This window comes from Anabrus simplex, chromosome 6 (genome assembly GCF_040414725.1).
Source record: "Anabrus simplex isolate iqAnaSimp1 chromosome 6, ASM4041472v1, whole genome shotgun sequence".
Classification (NCBI taxonomy): Eukaryota; Metazoa; Arthropoda; class Insecta; order Orthoptera; family Tettigoniidae; genus Anabrus; species Anabrus simplex.
The window spans coordinates 217,479,782-217,495,448 of record NC_090270.1 but is presented as its reverse complement, the minus strand read 5'-3'; the positions used below and the strand labels follow the sequence as shown (position 1 = coordinate 217,495,448).

The 15,667-nt window shown below is 35.6% G+C and overlaps 1 protein-coding gene across 1 annotated transcript in view; it reads right to left on the bottom strand.

Moving 5' to 3' along the window:
- Positions 1–396: 396 nt before the first annotated feature.
- Positions 397–15,667, bottom strand: part of Hasp (Hig-anchoring scaffold protein) — a 1,448,565-nt gene continuing 1,433,294 nt past the window's right edge. The window contains exons 25-26 of the mRNA XM_068228385.1: positions 12,371–12,541; positions 397–1,314 (exon numbers count right to left, since the gene is read on the bottom strand). Coding sequence (XP_068084486.1) covers positions 1,115–1,314; positions 12,371–12,541 — 371 coding nt within the window. The 3' untranslated portion in view covers positions 397–1,114. The remainder of the gene's footprint in view (positions 1,315–12,370; positions 12,542–15,667) is intronic.

Here is a 15,667-nt window from a genome sequence, read left to right as displayed (position 1 = left end):
AGAAATTTCAGTCCCAGTGTCCCTGAATGGATCATCTCACTCACAGGTAAAGCAGAGTGTTTGGTATTACACTGGGAGATTGGACTGAAAATCTACTTCTCGGAAGCCCTTTTTACTTAAGGCCTCTCAACTTATTCAGCCGTTTGTAGGTGAAGCATGTTGTGCTTCACACTTCATCAATTCATAGAAATTCCCATCCTAGTGTTATTAGCCGTACCTGATACCTCTGCAGGGACCATTTTCTGCTTTCTGAGAACCATTTGAGGTCAAGATATGTATTGTTATGATAGGTTAGTTCTGAAATTGTTTCATCGCTGTAATGAATTACCATTACATTAACGTTATTAAGATGTGAAATTTACTGGGACTGTAAAAAAATACTCAATGCGGGTTTATCATTATATTGACCTTTTTTTTATATGACTGTATACAAATACTTCAAATTAAAATATAATAATAAAATGTAATCAGAGTTAGCCTTTTACATGGAGAGATGTGATTTTGTTTAGCTATTTATTTGGGTTATACCTTATCATAATTTAGAAAAGATTGCTACTGTTTCACCTAGTTTTATTGTACCAGTATGTACAGTAGTCTCAAGGATGATTCTGGTTGATACAAAATCAGTATTTGCATTGAATGTGACTCAGTGATCACAATCTCCAGATTCAGGAACACCATTACATTTAAGCTGAACTCTGTAATTCTCTGTTAAAACAAGTAACTCAGACATAGTGAATAGCAGCAGATAATTTAGTCTGATAGAACTTATTATAGAAGCAGAAAAAGATCTGTATATTGTAATAAGCTAACAAGTCTGTCTCAAAAAGGAAACATGTTTCTTCTGATTCTTACATATTGTTAGAGTACCGGTACTGTTTTGCCAGAGAAGAAGCTATAGTAACTGGATTTCAGAGTCATTTTTTTCCTTTCTGCCTGTGTCCCTTTGAAAAATATGAATTTTTCTATCTCTTTCTCTGAAACCTAACATACACTGATGTGACTTGTAAGATGGAGTTTCCTACAGTCAGTACAGCAGTGGGGTGTAGCAGAATTCAGAACCCGACATGCAATGGCAATTAGTTGTCCTTGCAGAGGATTTATATAAAAGACATTATCTTGCACTGGCTGCAACACATGTTGGAATAGCATTAGACCATTTCCCATTCCTTAGACACCGCAACATAGGTGTACCACGCAGCTCCAGTCCCTCATCACATGTAAAGGTGATTGTTTCACCAATCTTGTAGTAGAATTTGACTGCAGACATTCGCCCGCTGATAGTTGTCCCAGGATATGAACAAGCCTGGACACCTGCAGAATAAATAAATTATGTTTTACTGCATATTTCTTGATTATCATGTAACTTTAAAATTATTGTTATGTATAAGAAGAATGTAATTTTTTTTTTTTTTTTTTTTTTTTTTGCTAGTTGTTTTACGTCGCACCGACACAGATAGGTCTTATGGCGACGATGCGACAGGAAAAGCCTAGGAGTGGGAAGGAAGCGGCCGTGGCCTTAATTAAGGTACAGCCCCAGCATTTGCCTGGTGTGAAAATGGGAAACCACGGAAAACCATTTTCAGGGCTGCCGACAGTGGGGTTCGAACCTACTATCTCCCGAATACTGGATACTGGCCGCACTTAAGCGACTGCAGCTATCGAGCTCGGTAAGAAGAATGTAAAAATTGAAGGGCAAAGCATATATAGATCTATCATCCATCCTGTTCTTCTATATGGATCTGAATGTTAACCTGGAAAAGAAGCATGATTAACAACTGCATGTGACAAAGATGCAAATACTGCACTGATCGCTAGCATCACTTTGAAGGACCAGCTCTGTAATGAACCACTTTGAGGAACATTTAAGATCACCCCTATCAGCAAGAAGTTTCAAGAATTGGGTCTGTACCTTACTTAAGACCATGGCCACTTCCTTCCCACTCCTAGCCCTTTCCTATCCCATTGTCAACAAGGGACCTATCTGTGTTGGTACAATGTTAAAAAAAAAGGAAGCTTCAAGAGAAGAAGTTTTGTTTGTGTGATTGTATAATGAGACAAGATGAATCGCTCCTCAAACATTGTTCCTTGGACTTGGGGGAACCAAACAGAGGAAGAGGAAGGAAGATCATAGGTAACTTGGAAAAGATCTGTTGAATCTGCCTTTCAGAAAGAAGGGTACCAGTAGATCTGGTAGTAGAGAAGTCAATATAGTCTCAGGACTAGACATGCCAACTTCAAGTAAATATGAGAGTTAGGGTTGCCACTTTTTGATATAAGAAATAAGGAACATTTACGTAAAAATACAGGATTTTTCACAAAAATAAGGGACAGTTCATAATACTTGAAAATCAAATGTTATGTACCAATTTCAATTAGATTATAATTAGTTTCATTAACAGAATAATATAATTATTGAAATTCATAAAATAAACTAACTTACACCCTCTCCACAGTACAGTACATACAGTACAATACATTAGGTTTGACAAAACACGAAGAAAAAACGTTATTAGAACTACCTTATTTTCTCCAGCTGTACTTCACATTTGACTTAGCTGACTTTAAAATTGCACTGTCTTACTGTATCATGCCATGAAACTCTCTACAAGACATGTTGATGTTTACATTAATTAGTAGTTCACTTTTAATCAGATCTACTGAATCCCTGTTTCTAACTGTCCGACCATTTGTTAGACATTAAGGAGAAAATGTGTTCAACAAATGCATTTGAGCCAGAATACGAGTTTTTCTAATTCTATTAGTTTCCGTTGTTATTTATGACTAGTAAACAATGACAACCACTTGTTTGAGGCATCTTCTGCACTCTCCAAAATACTGGCAGGAATGTTCCCAACAAGACAGAACTCTTTATACAGTTCCTCTATATCAGTTATTTCAGTTAGTTACAAGGATTTCACTGCAGCTTCCATGGAAGAAAAATCTATGCTTCTGTTTAAACCAAAAACTTGTACCTTCGCTGCAACATTCTCCTCTAAGAAATCACATGATTTTTGAAGGTAGTTTAAGGCTTCTTGATGGAACTGCATAAAACTTCTCTCCAATTTGGTTCTTTCTGAAGAAAGACCTTCCATGGCATTCTTAACTAGAATTACGAAGAACTGATTTTCTTTCCTTTGTTCCAGTTTTCTCTTCAGTAAGAACATTGCATCATAAGCTTCAACCATATAAATAGTGTCTCTTTCTAAGATCTTGATGCATTGAACAAAAATCTTAGCTACATTGCTGAAGGATAGTAAATGGTTTTCTAGCAATATATCCGTAAGTTCATCTTCTGGATCAAAATATTTCTTCTGAACTTTGGAACAGTTCTCTTCCAATGATGTAAAATAGCTTTTGATGGCAGGCTAGTTGTGGATTAATCTTTCTACTGCATGTTCTAAAGAAAGCCGGTGAGTTGTAACGTGTCTCGATATCTCCAGCCATTGAAAACCTATAAACTCAAAATATTTCTTAAAGTCTTTGCTGTGCTTCGCAGACATGGAAAAATGACTATGTATTTTCAGAATAACATTTTCTATGTCTATATCAGGGCAATCAGTTGCATGCCTCATTATATTGTGGACAGTATAAGCTGAGCAATTTGACTTCAAAATTCTGCCATGCGCATCCTAAAGCAGCTTAAAAACAGAATTGTGCTCACCATAATTGGTATTAGTGTTATCTGCAGCATAGGCAGTAATCTTTGTCTAAAGGCAGGCCATTTTAATTAACTACCTCAATGACAGACTCGTGAACTGAACTTGCAGTTTCGTTGGCTCTTTCATAGAAGTCCAGCAACTTGTTTTGTTCACCACTAATAGCTGTAAAGTACCTTACACAAAGAGGAAACATTTTACAATTACCTTTATTACTGGCATCTGTTGCAATTAAAAAAAAAAAAAAAAAACAGTTTTCAGAAACAAGTTCTGTCACAACTTTATAGCCAATATATCTTGCACCAAACTTTTGTCTTTACAATTTTTTGACATCGCATCGACACATCACCAAACTTTCTCCCTTTCCGGAATCCCCAAGAATATGAGATATAAGTTTATTAGAACAATCCATGCTGGTGTAACTAAGATTATGTTTTACATTGTGAAACACAAGAGTTAATTCTGCTGCAGTCACTTTATCTTGCTATGTTTGAGAGGTCACTTGATTAGAAAAATATAAATTCAGATTTTTCGTTTTATTTTGTGATCTTGTAATTGCTTTATGGGTTTCAGTTCTAGAATATTGCTTAAGATCTAATTCACTGCCATGAGATATAGAGAATTCACGTGCACAGATGGAACATCAGGCCTTGTGGCATTGTCCAATAACAGGTTTCACCCACGTGTATGATGATTCCCAGCTATTTTGATATGACGTTACTCGTTTAACTTTCTTCTTAGGAGTTGTATCAACTGAATTTTCATCAGAATCTGACATCTTAACACTAATGTCTTCGATGAGCTTTGACAACTTCACAATTTACGTAGATTTAGTCGGAAGTACACATCGGAAGACTAGGTAAGTTTACCAGCAAATGGCGAGGCATCACGAGATTTCCTTCTTCTGAGGCTCCAAAGAGAAAAAAATAATAGAGCTACTTTGAACTTCAGTGGTGCTCAAATCAATTATGGATTTAAAAATATAGAGACAAAAAAATAAAAAAACGCTCTTTTTTTTTTAAGGGTCAACAGTTCATAATACAGGATGCAAAATTTTCACCTCAAATACAGAATGTCCCGTACAATACAGGACAGGTGGCAACCCTAATGAGAGTGCCTAATTGAAAGGCACAGATGTATACCTACTAAAGAAGAAAAATATTAGGAGAACTTAAAGACTGGTTTAAGAATAATTCAGGAAGAAAGAGTAAGGCTTTGCCTTTACATTTACAATAAATAACAAGACTTTTTTTTCCTCTCATCACCACCACCTTTCAGTTATATGGGGGTAAGGATTTAAGGCCAAAAACCCATCTCATTGACTTTCACTGATCCTATCAAAAAATCTCACCCAAAGATGCTGAAATTCGAATCTGGGCTACTCAGGTTGGCAGTTAAAAGGCTAGACTAGCATGCCCCATATTAGGCCATAAGAATGTCGCAGTGAATATGGGGCAGATTTGGCTGTGCTCTTGATAAAAATAGAAGAGGCACACAATGACATTAGCAGAAATATAGGATAGGAAGAAATGAGAATGATGAATAAAGGTACAATGACAAGGATAAATATTATGTGAAATGGAATTAAATATAATGTAAAGGGTAGTATTTTTTAATGTTAATATCTGATCCACATTTGGATTTGCCATAGACACAGAATTTTTAAGAGAAGCACTTGCACAAACTTGAAACAAACATCCTGAGATATTTAAGAAGAATACTATACATAAGTCTGGACATTGCCTACGAGATATACAAGTCCAGGAAGTGGACCAATAGAAATGCGGTTCGCAAGTAGTTTTACGAATGTCCGCTAGAGGTCTCGACATTGTGCTATGCTGCTCGCATGAAATACATTAAATTCATAGTACATGTTGGTTATTAAAGACATAAAAAACTACAAATAACGAAGTTAGGACCACCTAAATGTGATTTAGAATGATTTGATGTAAAGTAAAACACATTTAAGTGATATTTGGAATTATTTTACTGCAAAGTCAAGTGCAATAAATAATAAAAGTAATACATTAAAATGACCCATATCACTCACATTTTTTCAGATTATCCAACTTAAAGGCTTTGTCCTGAAGTTCTTTTCCAAGTCATGAGAATCTGTGATTTTATGAACTTCATTGTGGACAATTAGTTTTAAAAGTTTTGTGATGAGAGTCACAATCAGTGCTCTCTCATCATACTCATCACATTTGAATGCCTCAATGAACTTTAGAACAACAAAAACGGAAAGTTTTAAACTAAATTCATATTGCCCAGATAATGTCAGGAGTGATGCGTAAAATCAAAATATTTTGCAGAAAGTAAACACATTTTCTTGAGGGGTAGCGTAATGTTCTATGATCTTGCATCCTAATGGGGCACATCAGTGGACTGTCATTAGTGGCTGAAGATATCTGTCACAAGCAAGGTTCATAATTTGGAATTTTCTTCCGCAACTCGAACAAGATAACCACCTATAGTGGCCAAGGAAGACTACTCCAGAGTGTCAGATTTCTCTGAAAAGGCATGGTGACATTCTTAATAACAATAGCATCTAAGATAATATAAAACTTGCAGACCTTTTAGGACTATTAAAAATAATACATCTGAAAGAAAATACAATAATCATGAATTGATTAGTTGGTTTACCTTCGAGCGTCTCATCAAGTAATTCCAAAACTGTTGTTGGAAGAGCAGTAGGTTACAGATCTAATTTGCTCTGATCTTTTGAGTCTTTCTGACGAATTGCAGCTCATGTCCTGAAAGCCTGTCTCTCCACATTTGAAGAATCAGACGGATTTATCATGCCTGTAATTAAGGTCATTTCCAAATGGCATAAATGCAAAACCTCACATCCATCATATCATTAAATCTACCTCTTCTTCTTAGATGACTTAAACAAAAGTTCAATATCATCACTACTCAACTTCCGACTTAAGATGGTGGTAAGAACCAGGGCTTCATAAGTTTCTTGAATAATTTGGTGACTCTTCACAACATATTTCTGTATTTCTTTGAGATAAGGAAGAAATGTGTCTCCAAGCTATTTTAGCCTTTCATCATCCGACTCCATAAAGATCCTTTTTTCCGCATTTCTTGACATGTAAAAGTGCTTAATGTTACATACGTCATGAATACCATGCCATTTCCTGATATTTCCATAAATACTATGGTCTTATTAAGAGATCCCATATCTGACACTGCTTCTGAGGCAACAATGGGTAGTGTTTTTAAAGCTCTTGTAATGCATGTCGAAAATAAAAATGTAGCCCTTTGGACATTCAGTTTTTCCATGTCAGATGAAAAAATTATTTACCTTGTTAAACCATGAATAGGCTTCACCGTTTTCTGCCTGTGCATATTGTACTGTATACTCTTAATATGGATGCCTGGCACAATTTTTTCTCATGGATTTTTTTAAAACTGGGAATGAATGTTTTTCTGCACATGACTAGAGTCGAAACTCAGAAAGAGAGGCCGATTTTGGTCATTTGGATGCTGAATTTCAGGCGAGATGGTCCCGTTGGACAAGTCTTCATCATATTTACATTAACTGTACAGATGTCGGTAACCAACCTGTGTCTTCCACTTCAGACAATACCTTCAAAGTTAATTAGTGCAGTTGTGTACCCGTTAATTGGCGAGTGAAATAGAACACCACAGGAATCCGAAAAGATGTAGAGAGCCCTTGAAACAAAAAGCACAGAAGCCTGTTTGCAATCATGTCGCTAAGGCCAGATTCTTCAAGTTCAGCCTCGGAGTATTGCAGACAATGGTCAAGATTACGATCGTAGTGTACTCTGGGCTTGATAGCCATTTCATCTATGATAAGGGATTCTAACGTTTCCTCCACACGTGACAAATTCAATGCTTCATAATGGAGCCTTTGTTTAATGAGGCATGGTATTCCAGTTTCTCCATTTGAAAAGCCAGCATAATTCTTACGTGTCTTTTGATGCAAAAGTCAGAGGCAGTGAAGTGATCTAATGAATCCGTAGCCCATTGGCGATTTTCTTTGCCGAAAGACAGAAATTTTTAAAGTTGTTTCTCCATATCTTACATAACTTTTCCCCATAAGCGTCTATTTGTTCTAACAGGAATAATGCTTTCATTTCTCCATTTCCACCATCTTTCCCTGTTTTATTATCTTGTTCATCAAATGCAGAATTTTCAACTTTCTTAGCTTGCGTATTGTTTGTCTCAGTCGGTAGTTTGATTTCCTTTATGGTATATATTTAACTTTTGGAGTGCTACTAGCTTTATGGTGAGCAAGTGAGAAAGAGACTTGAATTCCTATTTCATTTGTGGGAGGCCGATTTGCATAATCTGGCAGGCATTACATTTTCACAATCATCTGTGGAACACTGTTTTCTTATTTTATTTGGAGTTGTACATGTAGTTTCCAATTTCGGAAAATGTCTCTTTCTACGCTCGACTACAGGTGTGACACCCTCCTCTTTGTACGCGGGATAACCTAGGTATGAAGACTGAAGGGACTCTATTCGGAAGAAGTTGTCTTTTTGTTGTAATTGTACCGAAGTCTCAATATTTCAAATGTAAATTACAGACTCTGGATGAGGTCCCAGGTGACCAAAGGGAACCTAATTTATCCCTCTGTCTGGATATAGCAATTCTCCACTATTCCTTTAAAACTGGATTAGTAGGAAACGAATGAAAACTCCAATGTTCTCCTTTCTTTGATGAATCAGACTTACAGTATGGCACACAACAATACACCATACTTTATAGTGTATATGAAACTTACTTGGAGTTCATTTGAACACTAACACTCAGTGAAATCTATACATAAACATATTATAAACACTTGACCCCATATGTTAATACACTACAGCACATGCAAACTATAGCATGATGTCGAGACATCTGGCGGTGATACTGTGAACCTGTTGGGGGATGGTTTTTATGCACAGAACTAGCACACACTTCCCGGCCTTGTATATCTTGTAGGCAACAGTCTGGAATAGGTAACATTGTCATGTATAGTATAGGTGGATCTTAAGAAATACCCACTGAGTGTAAAATCACTGTTAAGATTTTTTCTTGGATGCTCCTCTCCATTTTGTTTGTTGCATAGCTGTTTTTAAAGAATTTTCTTATAGTACCATGAGCTCCTAAAAATAAAGCAGTCACAGTTATCCTCTTCAGACCACATGATTGAAGAAAATGTGGTGTAGTTGGTTCGTAGATGTTTTTCTTCTCATTGTCCACTTCTTGGGCTGAATTGGCAACTGCTCAAAGCAAATGGTTGGATTGATAATTTCCGCTGTACTCTTTTCTTTATTGATGGTGATAGATAATGTTGATACACCTATTGCTATCATTCATTGCCAGACAGTGAATCTCTTCTATGCCTTTCTTGCACACCATACTTTATAGTGTATATGAGCAGACAATATTGTGTCACTTAATACACAGCATCCCATCATGGATGCAGTTTTCCACCACATGAGCCAATGTTCCATACTCACTCCAATGCCTGCAGTGATTTGTACTGTAAGACTAACCAGGCAGTGATGTTTCTGGTGCCACTATAGCTGTCATTTTAATTATATTCTGCCATTCACATGTTGTTAAATTTCCTTTGTTTAATATCCATGAATTGGCTGATAGAACCTGTCTTATTGTTGGCAAATTGCTGTCATCAAAACCCATGTTTATGTTATATGAATCATTAGGTGTTTAAAATCTTTCTCAGAAATGAGAAGTTATTTCATCTAAAGACATTCCCAGCCTAGTGTTATCTGCTCTGTCAAGAATCTTCCTTATGGCCTTCCTCTACTGGTAATAGTATTTGAACTGTGCCATTTGATATTCAAATCAATCTCTTCTATGCAATCTGTCATTTTTTGATGCCGATTAGAGCAATGAATTAGCTGTTTGTTGTTATTCATTAGTTTCTCACTCTTTCTGTCTTAATTGTACTTCATTGTTGGGTTTTTTAGTCCAGGGAGTATATTAACATAGGTGCTTCCGTGACAAATTAAATAAATTCTGATACATTTGTTTTAAAAGTGATTTAATTAGAAATCTTGTCAAATTTGTATGAGCATTTCTTAAGAGTTTCACCAAATGATGATGAAATGGGTGTGTTTATTGTATATTCTGTTATAAGGGAGTCTGCACTATCCCTAGCATTACAAGTTTCGTTCTGCACTAAGGATGCTCTGTATTAGTGATGTGAATGCTAACCCCCTTAAATATTTGACCACAATAAGGGCATAGTGAACTTAATGTCTGGTTATCAGCTACTGATACATCAATATCATTTAGTTTGGTGCTATCTGAAGTAACACAAAAATCATGACTGTTATTGATAGGATCTTCGTCATTGCTTTTGCTGGTGGAGAATGTGTACCATGGCCGAAAATATATTCATAGTGAAGATTGTACACATTATTGCCTGTTGAAGTGATTGGAGTTTGTCTGGTTTGACTACTGCTGCTACTTTGATCTTCACTAATATTGTTTACATCATGTTTAGATGTCTTGATAGATCCTGATTTTATTCTGTGTGTATGGACTTTAAAAAATATTCAGTCCTCTCTTGTTTTTTAATTGCTTGCCACAATGTTCACAATTTTCTGGAAGAATCCCAGTTATATCAGAGGAATAATGTTATCCATGTCATCTTATTCTTCTTATTTTGTTACAGCTTCTGTAGGACAACAGGCAGATTTGTTATGGTTTGGGTTTTTTCTTCTCCTCCCAGAACCTCTTCATTCTCTCTCTCTTTCTCTCCCATTCTTCAGCTGATATTTTCAGTATCCTCTTCTCTTGTCTTCCTCTGCTGTTTCTTCTCTATCCTATTCTTGTACCTCTCTCTGTCATTGAGCTGTGGCATATTGGTTGGTATATATTTCCAGTTCTCTGTTCCTTCCACCTTGATCCCTATCTCAGTTCAGTCCTTCCAGAGTTATCCATGTTTTATAAACATATCCGTAATTTGTCTGACCTACATGTAGTAAAACAAAACAACTTGCCTGAAAAAGCGGATTCACAATTCAAGTGTAAATTCAATACAGAGACTACTTAGAAATTCTTAGTTAAGTATCTTCAGCAACACATCACCATCAATTAAGAATCTACTTGCTGTCATTAATGTTACTCTAAGTTCGCTTTTGCATTAAAAAAGAAGTTATAGTTCACATGGCTAAGGTATAAAACAAATCAGCTCTGAACCTGTTAGTGTTTCAGATCAATTGATATGATACATAAAAGCATTTTGTTAGTATAAGCCTATTTTATAAAGCTGTATAAAAGATCACAAGAAAAGAGGCACTAGAAAATATTTAACTCTCCATAACGAACTACATAGCAACCATGTAAACACATATTTTAAAGGTTTTTAAGGCTTAACTTTCACTAGGCGCAGTAAAATACACCACCAGCAATAATGAGGCCTAAAATACACCAGTATAAACCACAAGAGACACAAAAAAAAAAAAAAAAGATACATGAGCATGCAAGAAACACAGATACATGAGGAGTCAAAGTATAACCACGTACTGATGAATTATTTCAAGTAAGGAAGATCCGTCTCACCTGTGTTGTTAATGAAATAATGCTGGCTGTGGTATTGGTCATTGAGGAAAGGAAAATTTAAGCAAAGTTATTTACAGATGACTTGCTAGCATGAAAAAATGACCAGGAAGAAGTGTTGAAGCAGCTGAATTAGTAGGATTATGTAGTGTCATCACATGGGAAAGGTCATCTTAGGGTATCTTATTGTTAGAATTCTTATTATCAACCTGAACAAGTATGAAATTCTCTTAAGAACAAATTGGTTATTCATTATATTGTAAAATGTAAATAGTCTGGATGCAGAGTTGGAAAAGAAGTCTGAATAACATGTTTAATACTGCAGCATGAGAGTGTTCATAATGCATACCCACTAGTGCGGGAGGAAGCCATTACTCACAGCAAGCTAGGTGCATAAATGTCTGATACTGGAAATGCTGTTACTTGATACTTTGGACACATACGCATACAAAAGTTTGGTATAATATAACATACTCTTTCTACTTTGTGTTATGAAATACCTCCCGTTGAACCATTTAACTAGATATTCCTTTCCACTGGAATGCATAGGCACCTGTTGCAAAAGCCCATGGTTCATTATCACCTTGCAATCGCCTCTACTTTCTACATTCATTTCTTGCACAGTATCATCATTTATCACTTTTAAAATGAAGAGCCACATCCCTGGGGTTCAGATACTAAGGAAAACTGGAGGTCGTGTGGCTATAAGCATGATATCAACTGTCATGCAAAACTACAACCTTGCTTGTACAGGGGCAAACGAAGCAAGGAATGATTCACACAATTTTGAACATTACACTTATCATCATAAAAGGAAACAAAAGTTTAAAGTTTTTTGTGATGGTTGATATTATGAATAGCCATTTGGCTTCCAGATTTAAGTGAAATCTTTACCAAAGAGATATGATTGTTAATTTTTTTAAAAACTTCATACATTGGTCGGGATTTGAAGCACGTCTGCTTTGATGGGAAGTCGGTAATGGTGCCTCTCAGCTAGCACACCCTTCAAAACATCATCATGTCTAACATGACAAATTGCTTATTGGTGTTACATAAGAATAGATTGTCAACATGATTTTCAGCAATATGTTTTAAAATGATTAAGAAGATCTTCCCCTTAAACTTGACATAAATTGCATAAATTTGTCTCTACATACACTTTGGCACTGTGCCTGACCAACGTCCATTTTCTTGGCAGGCTATGATTGGTTGGCCCTCCATCATGTAATCTGGATTGCAGTTGAACTGAATCACATCTCCTGCTTTATATGGTCCACTTCCTTGTATGTAGCCATTTTCAGGAACTCCAGGAGTATCACACTGCACTTCTGCATGATCAAAAGAGCAATTTTAAGTAATGGTATATACATAATAATCTAAAAATATTAAATGTAATTCTTAGTTACAGAAACCAGTAATGTTAACAATATCAATATCAAGAAACAAACTTGACTCAGATGAAAATGTCCTAATTCTCAAAATTATGAGGTGCTACCCAGAGTTTCCAAGAATTTGAATGTCCCACTTAGTGGTACCAAATTCTAGTACTAGGTGCCTTTTAGTGTATGTTTCAACTATTAGTTGCCAATTGTTGTCCTCATAAATCAAGTGTTTCTGAGTTTTGTTGCTTTTCTTTACCCTGAGTTCTTGTACTTCTGTAAATTTCAAATCGGCTGTTAAGGAACAAAGAATCTACATTTAGTTTTGCTTCAGGCTCAATAAAACTCTGACTAAAACCCATTGAATGCTAAAGGAAGCTTTTGGGGACAAAGCAAGAACTTTTGAGTGAATGAATACTGAATTTTCAGAACCATATTGTACTCAAAATAAACTTTGAACAATATAACATAGGTCACTATAGCTCATTTGGATAGAGCAACTGACACAAAATCGGGAGGTTTTGTGTTCAGATCCCACTGGTGTCCAGTTGGCCATTTTTGTCCTGTACTGAACATCTCTTCAATACATACTTTACATACTGAATATGACCTAATACATTGAAAGTTTATTTCGATAACATTTCAGTGGTTTTAGCATTCCAAAGACCAGGAGTCTGTGAAGAATGACAAACATTCGGGTCGACTATCATCATGCACAACTCCCGAAATGTCAACGGAAAGTTTTATAAAGATATTTTGAGACAACCAAGGGAAGATGTTAGACGTGAACGGCCTGTCGTGGAACATTGGGGATTAGTTACTGCTTCATGACAATGCATCCACACATGCCTTGTTCACTGTGAGAGATTTGCTGACAAGAAATAACATGATCACCATTCCACATATACCCTACTCGAGTGATCTGGACCCGTGCAACTTCTAGCTCTTCCTTAAAATGTAACTTCAGCTGAAAGGATGGTGTTTTGACTCCACTAAAGAGATATAATTGGAATCACAAGAGTTATGAATATATTGATGCTGAAGTACTTCCGTGAGTGTTACCAAAACTGGAAAAATCACTGGAATCACCACACTGAAAGCATAGGGTTGAAGTTGATTGTGGTAATTAGATGTTAAAAATAAGTATATATGCTTTTATGAGCAAATTCTCAGAAATTCTGGATACCATCTCATATGAAAAGGTCTAGGTTATAAATATCCATTTCTAATACTCCAACAACAAGAAAATGTTCATTTTATATCTATAAAAAAAGAGGAAGAGCACTCTAAATGATCAAAAGAAAGGCCTAATATGAGTGACAGTGTCCAATCCATATCATCCACATGGAAAATATTTCACTTCTAGATACTGCATCAGCCATAGTGAAAATTTTTCTGTGAACTGCACAGTTGTATTCCAGGATACTGGTGTCCAACTGTTTAAATATTTAGTAAATTAATTTTAATGAACAAATGAATGAATGAATGAATGAATGAATGAATGAAGCTTTATTTCTCTCATAAAATTCTGGATACCATCTCATATGAAAAGGTCTAGGTTATAAATATCCATTTCTAATACTCCAACAACAAGAAAATGTTCATTTTATATCTATAAAAAAAGAGGAAGAGCACTCTAAATGATCAAAAGAAAGGCCTAATATGAGTGACAGTGTCCAATCCATATCATCCACCCATGGAAAATATTTCACTTCTAGATACTGCATCAGCCATAGTGAAAATTTTTCTGTGAACTGCACAGTTGTATTCCAGGATACTGGTGTCCAACTGTTTAAATATTTAGTAAATTAATTTTAATGAACAAATGAATGAATGAATGAATGAATGAATGAATGAATGAATGAATGAATGAATGAAGCTTTATTTCTCTCATAAAATTGATGCAAATGTGATAAACTGATATAACTTGAAAACAATATTCTCTCACCCATGGGTAAATAATGATGCAAGTATCAAGCTTGAATAATAATAATAATAATAATAATAATAATAATAATAATAATAATAATAATAATAATAATAATAATAATAATAATAATAATAATAATAATAATAATTATTATTATTATTATTATTATTATTTTACAGTTATGATGATTATTATTATGACTTGTAATGTGTGGCTATGAAGTGTTTATATCCATTTAGTGTTATTATAATTTTTGTCATATGTACAGATGATACAATCAGATTATTTGTGAGGTTATGTCATGAAACATGTGCTGTACATATATATAAGTTTAGTTAATGTAAGATGGTGGTGGTAGTGATTATTGTTTTAATAGGAAGTACAACTAGGCAACCATCCTCTATATAACACTAATCAGAGAGAAAAATAGAAGGGGTCCAACACTTCGAAAAATGAAGGTCTCGGCCAATGGAAGACAAGGGCCACAAAGGGTATGAAAATGAACGACTCCCTAGGCCTCCATATGTAATACCGTTGGGGTCAGAAAAGAACAAGAGTTGACCAAGGGAGGTCAGATATAATAGATGAAAGAGAGGAGCCGGGTACAAGTAAGTGGAAGCAATGCCGGGACTCAGCTGAGGGCACCGTGTTCGCCAACCCACGCTCCAAACTTCAGAGCCTCTGAGGCCCCGTTTAGTTGCCTCTTACAACAGGCAGGGGGTACCGTGGGTGTTAGTCTACTGCCCCCACCCACATAATGTAAGAACCTGTAATTAATAGTATATAATTTATTATTACCTTTATATATGATTTGTAATCCACTACAGTATTGTGAAACACACTGTAACATCCAGAATGACACTAGGTAGACGAGAACTGTGGAGAATATTCTTTACATTATATCTGGGCTTTAAGAACTCTAGAATTTACGAAAAGGTCTGTTATGGCATATCTTTCTGGCCAGGCACATATATAAGGAGGTAGTCTTGATGGTGGAGATGAGTTACTGCTTAGTTGGAGTAATGGTTTAACAGGAATTGTACTTGTGACCTCATGCTGTGTTTGGGCAGACATGCTTATGAGCAGTAAATTGTTTTAAGGTTGCAATCTCCCTGTGGCATGTACTTAGTGATAGGCAGTTGTTA